This window comes from Nicotiana tomentosiformis, chromosome 7, assembly GCF_000390325.3.
Source record: "Nicotiana tomentosiformis chromosome 7, ASM39032v3, whole genome shotgun sequence".
Taxonomy (NCBI): domain Eukaryota; kingdom Viridiplantae; phylum Streptophyta; class Magnoliopsida; order Solanales; family Solanaceae; genus Nicotiana; species Nicotiana tomentosiformis.
This window is the reverse complement of record NC_090818.1, coordinates 98883-118126: the sequence shown is the minus strand read 5'-3', so window position 1 is coordinate 118126 and position 19244 is coordinate 98883. Positions and strand designations below refer to the sequence as shown.

Genomic DNA, 19244 nt, shown 5'->3' with positions numbered 1-19244 from the left:
ACCTATTCAAATTCTTTCATACTCATTCAAAAGAACAGATTGAGCAAGTACCATTGAACAGAGAGCATTAAAGCTCTTAGATAACGGTGCTAAACTTATGACTCCTACTAAACCCGAACAAGAGACAATGTCCCAAAAAATCAAAGTGACTGGCCAATTATTTATTGTGAACATCACGATCCATCCACATACAGCTTTTGCACAGTACATAACAGTGTCAGGTACAAAACATTCAGCACAGAAATCCAAGATATGGAACCTTAGTGTTGTCGAAAAGCAGTTCCAATATCCACAACAGACATGCAAGAACTTATTAATCAATAACACCATATGCAAATGCTTTTTATTTGAAGGATCATCCAAGCATTGGGGTTTGTGGACTTTAACGTTCAGATAAAAACATTTTGATAACTCATGAAATATTCAACACAAATGATCATCTAATGAACTACAGTGAGGAACAGTCATGGAACTCCATTAATTTCCTTCACCAGCAATAAGAATTTCTACTGTAACATATCATCTATTATCAAAACTGCCTACTCAAAAAGTAGTATCAATTAGATTGAAGGCAAACTGATCTAAAAAGAATGCCAAGTTGTAAATGATGGATCAGTAAAACTAAGTTCAGCCAAAGAAAATTTTGAATCAATTATCTATGTTACATCAGATCTTCGGAATGGAATCTGCTCGTATGAACTGTTTCAGTAAAGCTTTTTCTTCATTGATTCTCTTCTTTTCTTCTCGATTTTGAGGTTTGACCTTCCTCTTCTCTTCTAGCATCCATTCAAAAACACTGCGCTGCTGATCTACAGAAAGGGGCTCTGGTACCTTCACAGGTTCTGGAATAGGAGTAAAGATGGGTTCAAAATTTTGAGGAGCAGGCGGAGTGGGAGTAGTAGTCTCAGCTGGAATAACAGGTGGTGAAATGTTGGCCTTTCTTTCCTTCTTAGCGGGCCTTGTAAAGAGGTAGGCTGCAAAGTACAAATATTTGTCAATCTCTCAAAAAGTCACAGAAACTGAGTCATTAGAACATGTAAAGAATGATGATGTGTAAAATGCTTTTCCCACAGTGAGAAAAAATTAGCATTTGAAGCAAGTATTACAAAGACTGAGTCAATCAAAATGCTTTTCCCGCATAAAAATAATAATTAAGCATTGTATCTACATCATTTACTAAGATAAGGTCATGTGCTACCTATGTGTTCAGCCACTTTTGATTATATTTCATGAACACATGGAATTTTAACATGAAAATTTGTGAAAATTTTGGGATTTTGAAGAAAGACCTAGAATTGGCATTTTTGTATTTTTATCACAAAGTTGGACATGAAATTGGGAATAAATTATGTATTTGAGTTCGTAAAGTTATGAGTAATGTTTATCTTCAAAAAATTTTGGAATCCAAGCACGTGGGCCCGAGGGTTGACTTTGTTGACTTTTCGAGCGGAGTAACGACCTCACTGCCTTCAGTGATTTCGCTTGCAGCTCCACATCTGCGGAAAGGGACTCGCAGATGCGGTCTTCCTCTCAGCTGGCTCCCTCGCTTCTGCGACCAGCGGCTCGCTTATGCGAGACCGCTTCTGCGGTGAGTGCGTCGCACCTGCGTGCTCATCCCGCTTCTGCGATGGCTTTCTTCGCACTTGTGCCTCCGCAGGTGCGGTCCCTTCACCGCTTCTGCGATCACTGGGCAGCCTGTGTTGTGCCGCTTTTGCGGTCTATGGCTCGCTTCTGCGAGCTCGCACCTGCGGCTAGCCCTTCGCAGGTGCGATTACACCAGAAACCTGGTGCTTCAGCTGTCCTCCCAAGTCCAAATGAGTTCCGCGCCTCGTCCGAGGACTTCCTAAACTCATTTTTTCTAGAAATCATGTATGTGATGCATGTCAGATTGGTAAACAAACCAGAAACTTCTTCAAAAGCAAAGACATTGTGTCTACCACCAAGCCCTTACATTTGCTTCACATGAATTTATTTGGACCCACCAGAACTGCTAGCATTGGAGGATAACGATATGCTTTTGTTATTGTTGATGACTACTCACGTTTTTCATGGGTGATTTTCTTACCTCATAAAGATAAAGCTTTGAAATACTTTGAGATTTTCTGTTTAAGAGTTGAAAGAGAAAAAGGGTATCTCATTACAACCATCCAAAGTGATCATGGAGGAGAATTCGAAAGCAGAGCATTTGAAGATTTCAGCAATGATCAAGGATATACTCACAACTTTTCAGCTCCAAGATCACCTCAACAGAATGGAGTAGTTGAGCGAAAAAATCGAACTCCACTAGATATGGCCAGAACAATGATATTGGAACATTCCCTGCTAAATCATTTTTGGGCAGAAGCAGTAAGCACAGCCTGCTACATTCTCAACAGATGTCTTATAAGACCTATCTTGAAGAAAACTCCATATGAATTATGGAAAGGTAAACGGCCCAACATAGGCTATTTTCATCCATTTGGCAACAAGTGTTTTATCCACAATTACGGTAAGGACAATCTTGGAAAATTTGATCCAAGAAGTGATGAAGGTATTTTTCTGGGTTATTCCATAAACAGTAGATCTTTTAAAATTTATAATAAACGTACTTTATCTGTAGAAGAATCAGTACATGTCATATTTGATAAAAATAACACTACAGCCGAGAAAGGAATCATTGCAGGTGATGAAGACATCAACCAAGAAATATCACAGACAAGCAAATCACAAAAGTCGACTGGTAATACAGACGTTGTCACAGAGTTGACTAATGAACTTGTCAATAGTCAACCAGAATCACGGAAGGAGTCAACTACTCATACGATTGCAACACGTCCAAATGAGTGGAGTAGTGAACCGGAATATCCTCAGAAGTTTATCATAGGAGATCCAAGTGAAGGAATGAAAACCAGGGGAGCTCTCAAGAAAAAGGCAAACGTAGCACTCATCTCTCAGATTGAACCAAAGAAGGTTTGTAATCTCTCAAGACTCGCATCAATCAAGAGTCAAGAAGGCATCACGAAGTATATATACATCTGTTCCAGGCTTGAATCATACATACTTTGAACGAACCATTATCACTCCTTTTGTTCTACTCCAAACAAGCATTGTATTTCTTTTTAGATTTGTTGTGTAATTAGTGAGAGAAGAAAAAGAGATAAACACTGGTGAGGCATTGTATCAAGAAGGGAAAAGTGAAATAGAGACTAAGCTGTTGGTGTAAAGCTACATCAACTATCTTGTACTCGAGAAACTTCAATACTGAAAAAGATCACCCTTGCAACCCAAGGGGACTGGGCGTAGGATTCACATTGAATCCAAACCAGTATAAAAATCATGGTGTCTTTATTTTCTGCACTTTATTTCTGCATTATTATTATTCTGTTCTTATCTCTAGTCGACTAATTGGTAAACTAGTCAACTACTTATAGTACTGAAAATAGAAATTGACAATTCACCTCCTCCCCCCCCCCCCCCCCCCACTTGTACTTTCAAATGCAAACTGAGAGAGAGGATGAACGAGATTAAGAAAAGATCATGAGCATGCTTCAAAGAGAAAATTTATTTGATTATATAATTTGTTTTACTCAGATCTATGACCCCTAGAAATCATGCATCCATATAGTTAATACTATAAGTTTATAACTTATGCGGCCGAAAAATCAATTTGGACGTCAAATCTCTCATGGCAAAATGATAAACATATATAATATCGTCAACTGTTTAATTTTGATTTGGATATTTGTTACACAATGAGCTACTATAAGTTTAAACAACTATAGAGATGAGATATTTCGCCGATAGGTGGTAGTAAAACTCCAAACACGTTGTCTATGTCGACAAATACATACCTTGTTTGACAGTTTATATTATCTTATTTAAAATTTTAAACTAGTAGAGATAATGCACTTTTAATAGATATTTAGGTACATGTTAATTTTTGGTTTGTAGTATTATGGAGGTTGTTTATTTTCTCCTATTTGATTTAGTCAGATGAAATAGCCACTGTCATTTACATAATTATCATTTATCAGACTTTGTTTCTTATGGTTTACGATGACACTACTAGAAAACTGCAAAAAAGCGTCCAAGAATACCGATCGTAATCGGCCAGAATGCAAGGAAAACCGACTGATTTCCGACTGACTTTAATTCGTCGAAAAGAGAGTGGTCGCTAACGTGTAGCGATCGAAGTCGGTCGCAAATTCTGACCGATGGTGGTCGGTGATAAGTGGGGATTTTGACTACTTATTAGCGCCTTTTACCTTTCGTTTTAGTCCAAAGCGCTTAATTGTGTTCCCGAAAACTTATGAAATGTACTTAATTGCAGGAATATTGGAAGATGAGCTCCCGAGATGAAATCCAGCTCAAGAAGGAGTAATCTGAACTCAAGAACAAAAACAGGCACAAAAGCTCAAAGTGCGGACCGCAGAAAATCATCTGCGGTCGCAGGTCGTAAAGCAATTCCATCGTAGAATGTTGCAAGATACGGACCGCACACGAATTGTGCGGCCGCAGAAGCTGAGTCAGAGAAAAAGTTCAGAGAACCTGCACCTCCAACAACACAAGTGCGGACCGCACAATTATTGTGCGGCCGCAGAAGAAGAGCTACGCGGCCGCATAATTCCATGTGCAGACCGCAGAAGAATAAAGTGTGGCCGCAGACATTATCGTGTGGACCGCAGAAAGAGGGCAGTGCGGCCGCACTTCATTATTATGCGACCACAGATTTCCAACCTTTTCAAGTTGAAGCAAAGTGCGTACCGCACATGGAATTGTGCGGCCGAAGAACCTCTGAAAGGGTATTTTTGTCCAAAATTTCCAGCTTTGTATAAATAGAAGAGTTTCACTTTTTTAGGTCAACTTTTGACATCAGCTGCTACAGTAGACAGTTTCTTTTACTCTTTTTAGTAGCTTTTGTTGTTTTGAGCTTTTTGAATATTGATTTCATCATTTTAATGATCAATATGGGTTTAATTATCATTTCTTCTCCTGTTTCTTCTAGTTTAAGCATGAGCAGCTAAATTTTCACTAGGATTGTGACTCTCTGCAGGGTAACACATTGCCCGACGGCAAATAGAACCAATAAGGACCCGTTTGGCCATAGATTTTGCTAAAATAAATTTGGGTTTTATTTGGCAAACACATGTTTGGCCATAGATTTTGCCTATATTTTGGCAAAATTCCAAATCTCAAATCCCAAATTCCAAAACCAGCTCAATAGCTGGTTTTGGGCCAAAATATCACTATTATATTTTTTTAAAATTGCCCCAAACTTTTGTATTTTATAAAAGAGCCCACCATTTATTATTTTGTAACAATGTTGATTCGTCTTCTCGGTCACCTGATAGTGTATCATGTAGTTCATTATAAAAATGATAATTTTGTATCAAATTTATTTATGTTCAAAACTATGGTTTGCGATAATATAATGAATGTTATTGATAATGGTACTGTTGGGTATTTGTGATAGCTTTTAGAACTTGTGGGTATAAGTCATGTTTCATGTTTTTCCAAAATAAATTTGGGAAATATGTTTTGAAAACTGATGTCCAAACACATTTTCATCTTCAAACCAAACTTCACCCAAATCAGATTTTTCAGAACAAATTTGGGAATCTATGACCAAACGCTAGCTAAGTATTGTTGTCTAGTTTATCCATTGAAAATATTTTTATTGATAGTTCGGGCCATCACCTCCTCTTCCTTGATTAAATGTTGCATGTCTCTCTTGCACACGGTATTAGGCAAGACCTTATTTGCATCAATAATAATAGGAGCAGACCTAACAGCTAGCTCAATCGTTATCTATCTCTGATCATTGAATCAAGTACCCAATGAAACACATGTTTCCACAGAGACAAGAAAGAGAAACACGAAGAATTGAAGACGATATGTCTAGCAAAATCACAGGTATATCTCAACTCCAGGATTTAGGGGGAAAAAATAATTGACAATACAACAACAACAACAAACCCAGTGTATTCTCATTCCATAAATGGGGTCTGGGGAGGGTAGTGTGTACGCACACCTTACTCCTATCTTATAGAGATAGAGAGGTTGTTTCCGATAAACCCTCGGCTCAAGGAACAATGGAGATAAAGCAACAAGTAGCAAGTAATAGTAACAACAATGTATTATGGTAACGGTACGAATGACACAACAAATAATAGTAAAGAACCATGAATAAGATAATATAAAAATTGTCCTAGTTCTACTGGTAAGCCTAGGAGGAACACACTACTATCTGTCAACCTACAACCCTAATCCTCGACCTCCACACCTTTCTATCGTGGGTCATATCCTCGGTAAGCTGGAGCAATGACATGTCTTGCCTAACTACCTCTCCCCAATACTTCTTAGGGCTACCCCTTCCCTTCCTCAAATCCGCCATAGACAACCCTTCACACCTCCTGACCAGAGCATCTATGCCATTCCTAATTGACAATAGTAAGATTAAAGTTTAACAGAAACACCAACAATTTCTAAATCTGCAACATTCATCGCGAAGAAATCATTTATATTTACAAGCACAAAGAGGAACTTAAAGTGACCAGTGAAGCAACTATTCCATCCAAACTACTTTGTCAGAATCTGTATTTACAAACAAAGGATCATAATTTAACTGAAATCAGCAACACTTGGGGCTTGTCAACTTTCAATCTCCCAAGTCATAAAACATAGGTCTCCACAAGGCAAGAATCTTCATACAAAATCAAATATTACCATGCTTATTTATCCTCCAATACATGTTACACACAATAAAATGCAACAAAAAAAGTAAAAACTCTACTCAGATTCTTTCATTTGTCGTGCTAACAAGCAGATTAGCTACATATCAAAAGACCAAAAAAGCATTTAAGCTCTAGAAAACTGTGCCATACTTTGCACAGTGCATAACAATTTCAAGTAGCAAAACGTCAAAACCCTAAATTATAATCCAAAACCCAGTTCCAACATTCAAATAGAAAGGCTAGAAACTTATGAATCAACAATATCATATACAAATTGCAGCCGAAGGAGTTCAGAGAGAGATATTGGGTGGAGGTATTGTTTTACCTCCGAGGCCGAGATTGAAGATGAGAACAGCACGCCAAACAAATTTAGCACCTCGCCAACTAGTCGGCACTTCTGTTGTCTGCGTATGAGGAGGAGGATCCATCTTTCTATGCTTATTTACCTTCCAATTGGTCCTTTTCTACTAACAGTCCCTTTTACTCAGGAGTCAAGAGATGGTCGCCTTTTCTTAATTTGATAATGCCAGAGTTATTTCTATTCCTTCCACACTAAACTTCAAACTTTAATAAAACTATACAAAAGCACTCATTTTCCTATGGGTTTAAAATTTAAATTATACACTAATAACCTAAATAATCTTTTCTATTATACACTATGTATTATATGAGTGTTTACCCAAAAAATGGATAGAGTTGAATTTATACGCAGTTCCGAGAATATGTGGCGTAACTTGACACAAAATGTAAGGATCAATAGAAATGTATATATAGATTCGAGAGAATGCGAAATAGGTAAGTTGTCAGGAACAAAGAGTCTTGGGATTCAACAAATAGAATCAATGTAAGAAATCTGAATGAACAATTTTTTACTATAGAAGAATATACCACTTTTATTACAATGTAAGCCTGAAAAACTTGACCTACAGAAATAGTAACCAAGCCCTTTTATAGTGGAGGGATTTGGCTCTAAGCATAATAAAATAAACATTCAGTGGGAGTCCCATGATAAGTCAGCTTTTCCATAATTCTGCCAAGATTCTCTCTAGTGGGATTGCAACGGCTTTTATCTGTGAGCTCGATCTTGCTTAGAACCCTCGATTTTGGTTTGAGCTTGATTTCGGCTCGAACTCATGATCTTGGTTCGAGCCCGATCCTGGCTAGAGCCCTCGAATTGATTCGAGGTCAATGTCGGTTGGTCTCTGGATTATCAGCATGGTAGATCTACTCTGCATCATGGTTTGATTTTGATTCGAGCTCGGTAATGATATCGAACTTGACACGGATCGGCCTCCCCAAGTTCGAGGATAGTTTATTCCTCCTTCGGGATCTCACTTTGATGAATCATCGTTTGAACTCGATCGGACGTGCTAAGGCCGAAACCTATTTCGACCGTATACAGATAGTCCCCTCGTTTCTTAGAAAGAATGTGGAGAGAAACGATATGATTTTTTAGCAGCTCGATCGAATTATATCCTGTCATTTCCATCGGGTTCGACCATGACGCATCTGGTAGCTGTCACGTCGATTTAGTCTTTCGAGGCATTTGACGCATGTCAGACGGTGGTCGGCCACTGTTGATATTGAACCGCCATCGTTTGGACCTATAAATAACCCTTTCTTTTATCTTTTATCATTTTTACATCTTCTATCTTCCAAATTTTCCAAGTTCTTCTTCGTACTCTTCATCTTACCAGTAAATCTGTGATTTCTTTCCGCAAAAATCCCTCTTCAATTCTACCAAATCTTTGTCCCTTTCTTCTACTCCCCACCTTTGAATTCTAAAATGGCGAAAACATCGCAAACCATTCCTCAGAAAGAGAAAGCTTCATCTTCACAGTGTGCAGCCGATGAGACACCGGCAGAACCACGGCCTGAGGAGTGTGTTCCCGGGGCGTGTGTCCTTACTTCAGATTTTAAGGTCGATAAAGGTTCATCGGTCCCTGGCCGGTGTGAGCCTGTATCGAGGTACATGTGTTCGATAACCGAAAAGCACCTCGAACAGCTAAAGAAAGATTGCAATTGGGGTGAGAAAGAAATAATAATTCCTACGTCCGACGAAGATATCACTTCTTACGTGAAAGGGTTGTTTTTCAATGTGTATACTTACCCTTTCACTTTGGGTCCCCTTGATTCTGTTATTATTGACTTCTGTCGACAATACCAAGTAACCCTAGGCCAGGTCCATCCTTTTTTGTGGCGGATCGTTATCCTGATCCGATATTTTGTGAGCAAGATCGAGGGGATGCCATTCACCCTCGATCATCTTATCCGATTGTACAGTCCTCGACTTTTTCGAGGGGGTTAAAAAACTCCAGCGTCGGGCTACCAAGGCTCTGTTCTTGAGTATTGACGATGACATGGATCGGGGTTGGATGGGAAGGTTCGTTCGAGTAAGGACTTCGGACCTGATCTCGACTGAAAAGATGCCATTTCCCGAGGAGTGGAATATGAAACGTAAGTGTGATCTTGCTGTTACTTCTATTTTCTTCTTTCATTTATTCTCTCATCGACACTCCCCCTTCCTTTTTTTTTTGATGTAGCAGTTCCCTGGATGCTCGGAGCAATCCCCGATCTCAAGAACTGGGTACGAGCCCTTGTTTCGACCTCCACATACGTCGAGCGCTCATGGAGTGATTTGTTAAAGGGTCGGTGGGAGGCCAAAAATCACGGTAAGCTCATTTCTCAGACTCTTTGATGATCCGAACGAGGTGGTTTTCAAAATAATTTATTAAGGTTTTCCATATGCAGGTTTGGGTAAAGACGCGGTTTTGAGGCCCTTGTCCAATGAGGAGGAAATTTCGGCCTCTATCCCAAAGCCGATGAAGAAAAATAAAAGGAAAAGAGCCTCGGTTCCCGAAGACCCAAAATCGAAGAAGAGGACGGCTCGTAAGCCAAACAAGAATGTCATCCCTATAACCGTGGAATCCGTTCTGCGTCTAAGGGATGAAGATGAAGAAACAGAAGAAGAGAACGATGAGTCCGCGCTGGCGGTCCGAACAAAGAGAACCACCGATGCATCGCCGGCTAGATCGATGATGCTCCATGAGGCTCTGCCTCGAACTGAAGGTATACCAGAGAAGGATTCGGGTAGAGTCCCCGAACTATCGGATATCGAAAACGCATCTCATCAGAGTCAACCGGCAGGGGATATGACCGAAGAGGCCCTCGAACCCCTTCGAACCGAGGAGGACGCTCCAGGCGATTCATTTGGGGCAGCAGCAATCGAGGACTCGCCTATCATTCCCACCTTTTCCGCAAGGGTAATTCGGGAAGTTCAAGCTCTGGGAGCCCTCGATCTAGACATGCCTCATAATGAAGAAGATCCCTTTCGTGACCTGTTTACCGGCATTGAGGACATTGCCGGTGCTGGTGATGAATGGGATCTTTTTCATGGATTGCGGCAAGCTTTGAATCAGGTGAGCTTTTAAAATTATTTTGTCGGTACTATCTTTATGTTCGTTTTTCGTTAACTCCGCTTCTTGTTTCTTTGTAGGCAGCGGCAGTTCATCGAGAACAATGTTCTCGATCCCAGAATGAGCTGCATCGATACGCGGCCAACCTTCAATGGGCTACTGACGAGAGGAACTCTCTTAGACTTTCCCTAGGGCAGAGAGAGGATGAAATAAAAGACCTCCGAGCTGAGCTGGCCAAGGCTTATCGAGATCAGACCGATTTGTCTGAGCAGGTAATGATGTTTTTGAAAGCCTATGGGCTTGATACCGGAACGATAGCTAACATTTCGATCTCACAGCTGCAGCAAAAAATCGAGATGATCGGGAAGCTTCGTGAGGAGGTTGACGTGATAAGAACGGAGTCTTTGCGGTGGAAAGAAGGTATGGACCGCTTTGCTGCGGAAAAAGAGACTACTCGAGCCTAGTTATCATCGTCCGAAACCCAACTTCAGAAAATGAAGGATAAAGGCCTAGTTCAAGCAAGAAGAATTGAGGAGCTTGAGGCTCGATTGGCCTCTGTACTTGCCAAGGCCAAATCTGATGTCGAAAAGGCAAAGGTCGATGTGGATGCACTTGTGGTCGTCTATTGGGCTGATGCTAAAGTTGCTCAAGTCCAGGCAAGAGAGGCAGCTGAGTCCGCCGATATTCGAGCGCATTGGGTCGCCGAACTTGCTAAGTGCCGATCCAGAAGGGAAACTCTCGAGGAGATCCACGTTCGTGGCTTCGATCTCGCTGAAGAGATAAAAGGGCGAAAGAACTCGAAGCCGATGCTGAAGCTCTGGTTTCTGATGGCGATGACGATGACGATGGGAGCAAGAGCGGATCCGAAAATAGGGGGGCTGATAAAGAAGAGATCGCTCCTGGCTGAGAAGTTTAGTTCTTAGTGTTTACGTTGTAATGTAGATAAATTTGTATGTAGACATATCTCCCTTTTTGCCGACTTGCTTCCGTTTTTGTTTCCTGTCTTGTGAGGACTTTACTCACGCCTTATGAATGTTTTCATAATGATTTAAACAACTGGATCAAATTTGGACTTCGTAGCCTCTGCAACCGAGCGAGCGTTTACTGAAACTTGGAGCGATGCAGCCTTTAGGCTTATTAGTTGTCAATGGTTCGATCTTGAAGAAACATAGCCCGTAGGCGTAATGGTCGAGTGAGTGTTTTCTATAACTCGAAAAAATAGCCCGTAGGCTTAATGGAGTGAGCGATTCGAACTCGAAGTAGTGTAGACCGTAGGCGTAATGGTCGAGTGAGTATTAGCTCGAACTCGAAATAAAAGTAGCCCGTAGGCTTAATGGTCGAGTGAGTGTGCTCGAACTCGAAAGAAAAGAGCCTGTAGGCTTAATGATCGAGTGAGTGTGCTCGAACTCAAAATAAAAGAGCATGTAGGCTTAGTCGAGTGAATGATTCAAACTCGAAGTAGTGTAGCTCGCAGGCGTAATGGTCGAGTGATTGTTAGATCGAACTCGAAATAAAAGTAGCATGTAGGCTTAATGGTCGAGTGAGTATGCTCGAACTCGAAGTAGTGTATAGCCCGTAGGTGTAATGGTCGAGTGAGTGTTAGCTCGAACTCGAAATAAAAGCAGCCCGTAGGCTTAATGGTCGAGTGAGTGTGCTCGAACTCGAAAATAAAAGTAGCCCGTAGGCTTAATGGTCGAGTGAGTGTGCTCGAACTCGAAATAAAAGAGCCTGTAGGCTTAGTCGAGTGAATGATTCAAACTCGAAGTAGTGTAGCCCGTAGGTGTAATGGTCGAGTGAGTGTTAGATCGAACTCGAAATAAAAGTAGCACGTAGGCTTAGTCGACTGAATGATTCAAACTCGAAGTAGTATAGCCCGTAGGCGTAATGGTCGAGTGAGTGTTAGCTCGAACTCGAAATAAAAATAGTTTGTAGGCTTAATGGTCGAGTGAGTGTGCTTGAACTCGAAGTAGTGTAGCCCGTAGGTGTAATGATCGAGTGAGTGTTAGCTCGAACTCGAAATAAAAATAGCCCATATGAATAATGGTTGAGTGAGTGTGCTCGAACTCGAAATAGTGTAGCCCGTAATTATCGAGTGAGTGTTAGCTCGAACTCGAAATAAAAATAGCCCGTAGGCTTAATGGTCGAGTGATTGTGCTCGAACTCGAAATAAAAAGAGCCCGTAGGCTTAGTCGAGTGAATGATTCAAACTCGAAGTAGTGTAGCCCGTAGGCATAATGGTCGAGTTTATCTTATTTCTGATTGCATAATAAATCTCAAAATAGAGAAATTTTCCTTGGATATAATAAGCCGATAAAGAAGAGAACTTTCTTCGCACGTTATTACACGCATGGATTCGTGCCAATCTATATGAGCATGGTTCGCTTCGACCATTTGGCTCTTATAATTTTTCCTATTGGTACCCTGTTGTTGTGAAATAACTTCCTTGTGAGGCTCGGATATTGTTGTAAATGTTGTACGATCAACGGTTGCATCATTAAAAACCTTGCCGAAAACCTCATTTGGGATAAAACTGGTCTAAGGGAAAAAGAGTGCAACATGTGCTTTCAAGCGAGAGAGCCATCTCAGCCCTTGTTCGGATTTCTGCAGGGGTCAGTTTTGAGATATAAACGAATATGGAAAGGTTGTACTTTAGCAATAGTACCGTTTTAGATGTGATACATTCCAGCTGCTTGATAGCTGTTTGCCGTTTATAATGTCGAGCATGTATGATCCCTTTCCGATGTTCTCGAGCACCTTATATGGTCCTTCCCAATTCGGTCCTAGTTTTCCTTCGTTCGGATTTCGGGTATTGATGGTAATTTTTCTTAACACTAAGTCCCCAGGCTTGAAATGGCGGAGCTTGGTTCTTCGGTTATAATATCTTTCGATTCGCTACTTTTGGGCGGCCAATTGGACGAGAGCAGCTTCTCGTCTTTCGTCTGATAGTTCGATGCTGGTATTTATGGCCTCGTTATTTGATTCTTCCATCGCGAATCGAAATCTAGCACTGGGTTCACCAACTTTGATCGGTATCAATGCTTCGGACCCATATAGAAAGGAGAATGGGGTCGCCCCCGTATTGGATTTTAACGTCGTCCGATATGCCCAAAGGACTTCGGGCAGGATTTCTCTCCATTTTCCTTTAGCATCGCTCAACCTCTTCTTTAAGTTTTGAATGACAGTTTTGTTCGTTGATTCGGCCTGTCCATTCCCACTGGGGTGGTATGGCGTCGATAGTATCCTTCTTATCTTGTGGTCTTCGAGGAATCTCGTTACTTTGCTGCCAACGAATTATTTTCCGTTGTCACACACTATTTCGGCGGGTATCCCGAATCGGCATATGATATGATCCCAAATAAAGTCTATAACTTCTTTCTCTCTTATTTTTTCGAACGCCTGCACTTCAACCCATTTAGAAAAATTGTCAGTCATAAATAAAATGAATTTCGCTTTACCTGGGGTCGATGGCAGAGGGCCGACGATATCCATTCCCCACTTCATGAACGGCCGTGGGGATAGGACTGAGTGGAGTTGCTCTTCGGGTTGGTGGATCATCGGTGCAAACCTTTGATATTTGTCATACTTACAAACAAATTCCTTCGCATCTTTGCCCATATCGATCCAATAATACCCCGCTCTGATTATTTTTCGAACTAATGTATCGGCTCCAGAGTGATTCCCGCAAGTACCCTCGTGCACTTCCCCATAGGATATAATCGGTATCTCCCGGACCCAAGAATACTGCCAACGGTCCATCGAACGTTCTTCGGTACATCGTTCCGTCCGAAGCCAACGTGAATCGAGTAGCTTTAGTCCGTAGGGTTCTAGAATCTTTAGGGTCCGATGGGAGTTTTCCGCTCTTCAAGTATTCAATATACTTGTTTTTCCAATCCCAGGTTAAGCTTGTAGAATTTATTTCGGCGTGACATTCTTCGATTACCGATCTCGAAAGTTGAACAATATTCCCCGAGCCCGAATCATCTACCTCGACCGACGACCCCAAATTCGCAAGCGCATCGGCCTCATTATTCTGTTCCCTCGGTACATGCCGTAAAGTCCATCGTTTGAAATGGTGCAAAGTGACAAGCAGTTTATCTAAATACCTTTGCATTCTATCTTTTCGAACTTTGAAGGTTTTGTTTACTTGACTCACCATCAGCAAGGAGTCGCAATTGGCTTCAATGACTTCTGCTCCCAAGTTTCTAGCTAGCTCGAGACCTGCAATCATGGCTTCATACTCGGCCTCGTTATTAGTCAACCTGATAGTTTTAATAGACTGCCTAATAGTGCTACCCGTGGGTGGTTTCAAAACTATGCCCAGCCCGAACCCTTTTACGTTCGAATCCCTGTCCGTAAAAAAGATCCATACCCCTGATGATGTACCTGATTTCAACAGTTCTTTTTCGACTTCGGGTATGAGAGTTGGCATGAAATAGGCCACGAAGTCTGCTAAAAATTGAGACTTTATGGTCGTGCGGGGTTGATATTCGATATCGTACCCACTGAGTTCGACGGCCCATTTGGCCAGTCGACCTGATAACTCGGGTTTGTGCAAAATATTACGAAGCGGTTAAGTGGTTAACACACATATGGGATGACGTTGAAAGTATGGCCTTAACTTTCTTGAGGCGCTTATCAGTACAAGTGCCAATTTTTCTAGGAGCGGATATCTAGTTTCCGCTTCTCCTAAGGTTCGACTCGTATAATAAACGGGAAATTGCGTACCTTGCTCCTCTCGAACTAGGACACCGCTTACGGCGACTTCCGATACTGCCAAGTACAAACAAAGTTTTTTGTCTATTGTTGGAGTGTGAAGTAGTGGTGGGCTTGATAGATATCGCTTTAGTTTCTCTAATGCTTGTTGGCACTCCGGGGTACAAGCAAAATTGTTCTTCTTTTTGAGTAGAGAGAAGAATTTGTGACTTCGGTCAGATGATCTTGAGATGAACCGGCTTAAGGCTGCAATCCGACCCGTTAGCCTTTGTACGGCCTTCACGCTGTCCACAATGACGATGTCTTTGATGGCCTTGATTTTATCGGGGTTAATCTCTATTCCCCGATGTGACACCATGAAGCCGAGGAACTTGCCTGAACCGACCCCGAAAGCACATCTCTCGGGGGTGAGCTTCATGTTGTATTTCCTTAAAATCTCGAACGTTTCCTGCAAATGAGTCAAATGGTCCTCTGCGCGCAAGGACTTAACTAACATGCCATCAATATAAACTTCCATTGATTTTCCTATTTATTCTTCAAATATTTTATTTACTAGGTGTTGGTAAGTAGCTCCTATGTTTTTTAGCCCGAAGGGCATCACATTATAACAATACGTTCCATATTTGGTGACAAATGAAGTCTTTTCCTGGTCCTCCGGGTTCATCTGGATTTGATTATACCTAGAATAGGCATCGAGAAAAGTGAGGATCTCATGGCCGATCCTGGCATCGATCATGCGATCGATGTTGGGCAGCGGAAAGGAATCTTTGGGGCACGCTTTGTTCATATCCTTATAATCCATACACATTCTAAGTTTGTTCCCTTTTTTAGGGACTACAACTACGTTGGCTAGCCATTCGGGATATTTCACCTCCCGAATGGACCCTACTTTGAGAATATTGGTTACCTCGCCTTTTATGAACGCGTGCTTTCTTTCGGACTGGGGTCTTCTGTTTTGCTTCACCGGTCTAAACCTGGGGTCCAAACTTAGCCGATGCGTCGTTATGTCCATCGGGATCCCTGTTATATCTAAATGGGACAAGGCAAAACAATCAATGTTATCGATAAGAAATTGAATGATTTTCTTCCTGGGTTCGGGGCTCAACCCTGTTCCCAAGTATACCTTTCGCTCGGGCCAGTGTTCGATTAATATGACTTGATATAGTTCCTCGATTGTTGATTTGGTGGCGTCAGAGTCATCGGGAATCACGAAAGATCGAGGGACCCTTTGATCATCATCCTCTTCGATCTTCTGGTTGTCTGGATAGGTCGAAGTCGATGTCTGTGATTGCTATTTGGTGTCCCGTTCTCCTTCTGTGCCCGATCCTTTTATCGGTGAAAGTGAGGACATTGGTTTAGCTTCGTAGACAACGAATATTTCCTTTGCGGCTGGCTGTTCTCCGTACACCATTTTGACACCTCCCGATGTCGAGAATTTGAGGGCATGGTGTAGGGTCGAAGATACAACTCTCATGTTGTGGATCCATGGCCTTCCGAAAAGGGCGTTATATCTCATATCGCCTTCGATCACAGGAAAATTTGTTTCCTGGATGGTTCCGGCCATGTTTATTGGTAAGATTATCTCACCCTTGGTGGTTTTACATGCCATATTGAACCCGTTTAGGACCAGAGCTGCGGGTACGATATGATCCTGTAGGCCGAGCTGCTCTACTACCTTCAATCGAATGATGTTGGTCGAGCTACCTGGATCGATTAACACACGCTTAATTTTAGTTTTATTCATGAGTACAGATATTACCAGTACGTCGTTATGAGGTTGGATGACCCCCTCTGCATCTTCATCATCAAAGGACAAAGTCCCCCTAGGTGCATAATCTTGAGTCCGAGATCGTTTTTCCCTCACCGTTGATGTTTTAGTGCATTTAAGTACTGGTCCCTGAGGGGTATCGATGCCTCCGATGATCATGTGGATGACGTGCTGCGGTTCTTCTTGCTCGTTTTGCTTGCTGAAATCCCTGCTTTTAAAATGGTTCTTCACCCTATCACTTAGAAATTCCCGAAGGTGCCCTTTGTTAAACAAGCGAGCTATTTCCTCCTTTAGTTGCTTACAATCTTCCATTCTGTGGCCATGGGTACCATGATATTCGCACGTTTGATTGGGATTTCTTCGGGCAGGATCGGTCTGCATGGGTCGAGGCCATTTAGTATCTTTGATGCGTCTGATGGCTGACACGAGAGTGGATACACCAACGCTGAAGTTATATTCTGATAATCGAGGTACTTCTATAGGATCGGCATATTTATCGAAGCCGCTCTTACTCATAAGCCCCCGAGAATTTTGTCCTCGATCGATCCTTTGACTATTCTGAACTGCATTGCGTGCTGAAACGTTGTTCACCCGATCTGCGACATACGATCGATATCGGTCTCTGTTCGACCTTTGTTCCTTGTCGATCTCCTTTTGGTTTTTAGTAACTGTTATGTTCTGATGAACGGGTCCGTACGGAGCTGCTAACTGATTATCCTCGACCCTAATTTTCGATTGGTATCGGTTATGTACATCTACCCACGTTATCGCCGGATACTCGATCAAATTTTGTTTTAGCCGATGTGATGCTGTCGAACTTAGCTCATTCAACCCTTGGGTGAAAGCTTGTACGGCCCAATCGTTTGTGACCGGGGGTAATTTCATGCGTTCCATTTGAAATCGGGATATGAATTCCCTCAGCATTTCATCCTCCCTTTGCTTTACTTTGAAGAGGTTTGATTTTCTTATTGCAACCTTTATGGCACCAGCATGTTCCTTTACGAACAAATCTGCTAACATGGAAAAAGAATCGATGGAATTCAACGGTATATTATGGTACCAAAGCATCGCTCCCTTCGAGAGGGTCTCTACAAACTTTTTCAATAACACGGATTCGATCTCATCGTCTTCCAAATCATTGCCTTTTATGGCACATGTGTAAGAGGTGACATGTTCGTTAGGATCAGTCGTACCGTTGTATTTGGGAATTTCGGGCATACAAAATTTTTTGGGGATTGGCTTCGGTGCCGCACTCGACGGAAAAGGCTTTTGTATGAATTTTTTCGAATCAAGCTCCCTTATCATTGGTGGAGCCCCCGGGATTTGATCGACCCCGGCATTGTACGTTTCCACCCTCTTGTCGTTGGCTTTGACTCGTTTTGTGAGTTCCTCGAGTAATTTAGTAATTCCGGGAGTAGTCCCCGATTCTTGCTTATTAGATTTCACTATGGCGGGCTCTGTTCTGGGGTGACTTCCCGAAGTGGATTGGAATCCGGCCTGTTTTGTGCGCGAGTTTGGCTCTGTAGCTGAGCTATCGCTACTTGTTGGGCTTGTAGTATCTCGAAGATCATACGTAAGCTGGCCCCGATTTCTCTCGCGTTTTGGGTATCTCGGGCTACAGATCGAGTACCGCCCTGAATGCTTCTTTCCGATTCGGAGCGCTGATTTGCCTCCAAAGCTATTTGTGAATTGACATCTAGTGGTATTTCAGCTCTAATTTCGGGCACTTCGATTTGAGCCTCGGTGCTATCGTTAACTGGTCTTCCGGCCCCGGGTGCCAAGTTGTTGGTTTCATCTTGAAGGCCGGCTTCGTAATCGATTGGTGAAGCCATTTGATTGGTGGTTATTCGTAGCTGATCCAAAATTCAAGATGTTTTCGGAAATGAGTGCAAGGCACAATAGCATGTTTTTTTTTAGATTTATATCAAATAACCACTGTTATCCTCGGCCCCAAGGTGGGCACCAAACTATTTACCCGAAAAATGGATAAAGTTAAATTTATACGCAGTTTCGAGGATATGTGGCGTAACTTGACACAAAATGTAAGGATCAATAGAAATGTAAATATAGATTGGAGAGAATGCGAAATATGTAAGTTGTCAGGAACAAAGAGTCTTGGGATTCAATAAATAGAATCAATGTAAGAAATCTCAATGAACAATTCTTTACTGTAGAAGAATATAGCACTTTTATTACAATGTAAGCCTGAAAAACTTGTCCTACAAAAATAGTAACCAAGCCCCTTTATAGTGGAGGGATTTGGCTCTAAGCATAATAAAATAAACATTCAGTGGGAGACCCATGATAAGTCAGCTTTTCCATAATTCTGCCAAGATTCTCTCTAGTGGGATTGCAACGGCTTTTGTCTGTGAGCTCGATCTTGCTTAGAACCCTCGATTTTGGTTTCAGCTTGATTTCGGTTCGAACTCATGATCTTAGTTCGAGTCCGATCCTGGCTCGAGCCCTCGAATTGATTCGAGGTCAATGTCGGTTGGTCTCTGGATTATCAGCATGGTAGATCTACTCTGCATCATGGTTTGATTTTGATTCGAGCTCGGTAATGATATCGAACTTGACACAGATCGGCCTCCCCAAGTTCGAGGATAGTTTGTTCCTTCTTCGGGATCTCACTTT

General features: G+C 41.9%; 1 protein-coding gene across 1 annotated transcript; it reads right to left on the bottom strand.

Annotated features, from left to right (window-relative positions):
- Positions 1 to 388: 388 nt before the first annotated feature.
- LOC104099090 (uncharacterized) lies at positions 389 to 7260 on the bottom strand. The gene is made up of 2 exons (XM_018771662.3): positions 7039 to 7260; positions 389 to 974 (listed from the first exon to the last, which is right to left on the bottom strand). Exons 1-2 carry the CDS (start codon positions 7139 to 7141, stop codon positions 667 to 669), a joined length of 411 nt encoding a protein of 136 aa, XP_018627178.1. The 5' UTR covers positions 7142 to 7260; the 3' UTR covers positions 389 to 666.
- Positions 7261 to 19244: the final 11984 nt, after the last annotated feature.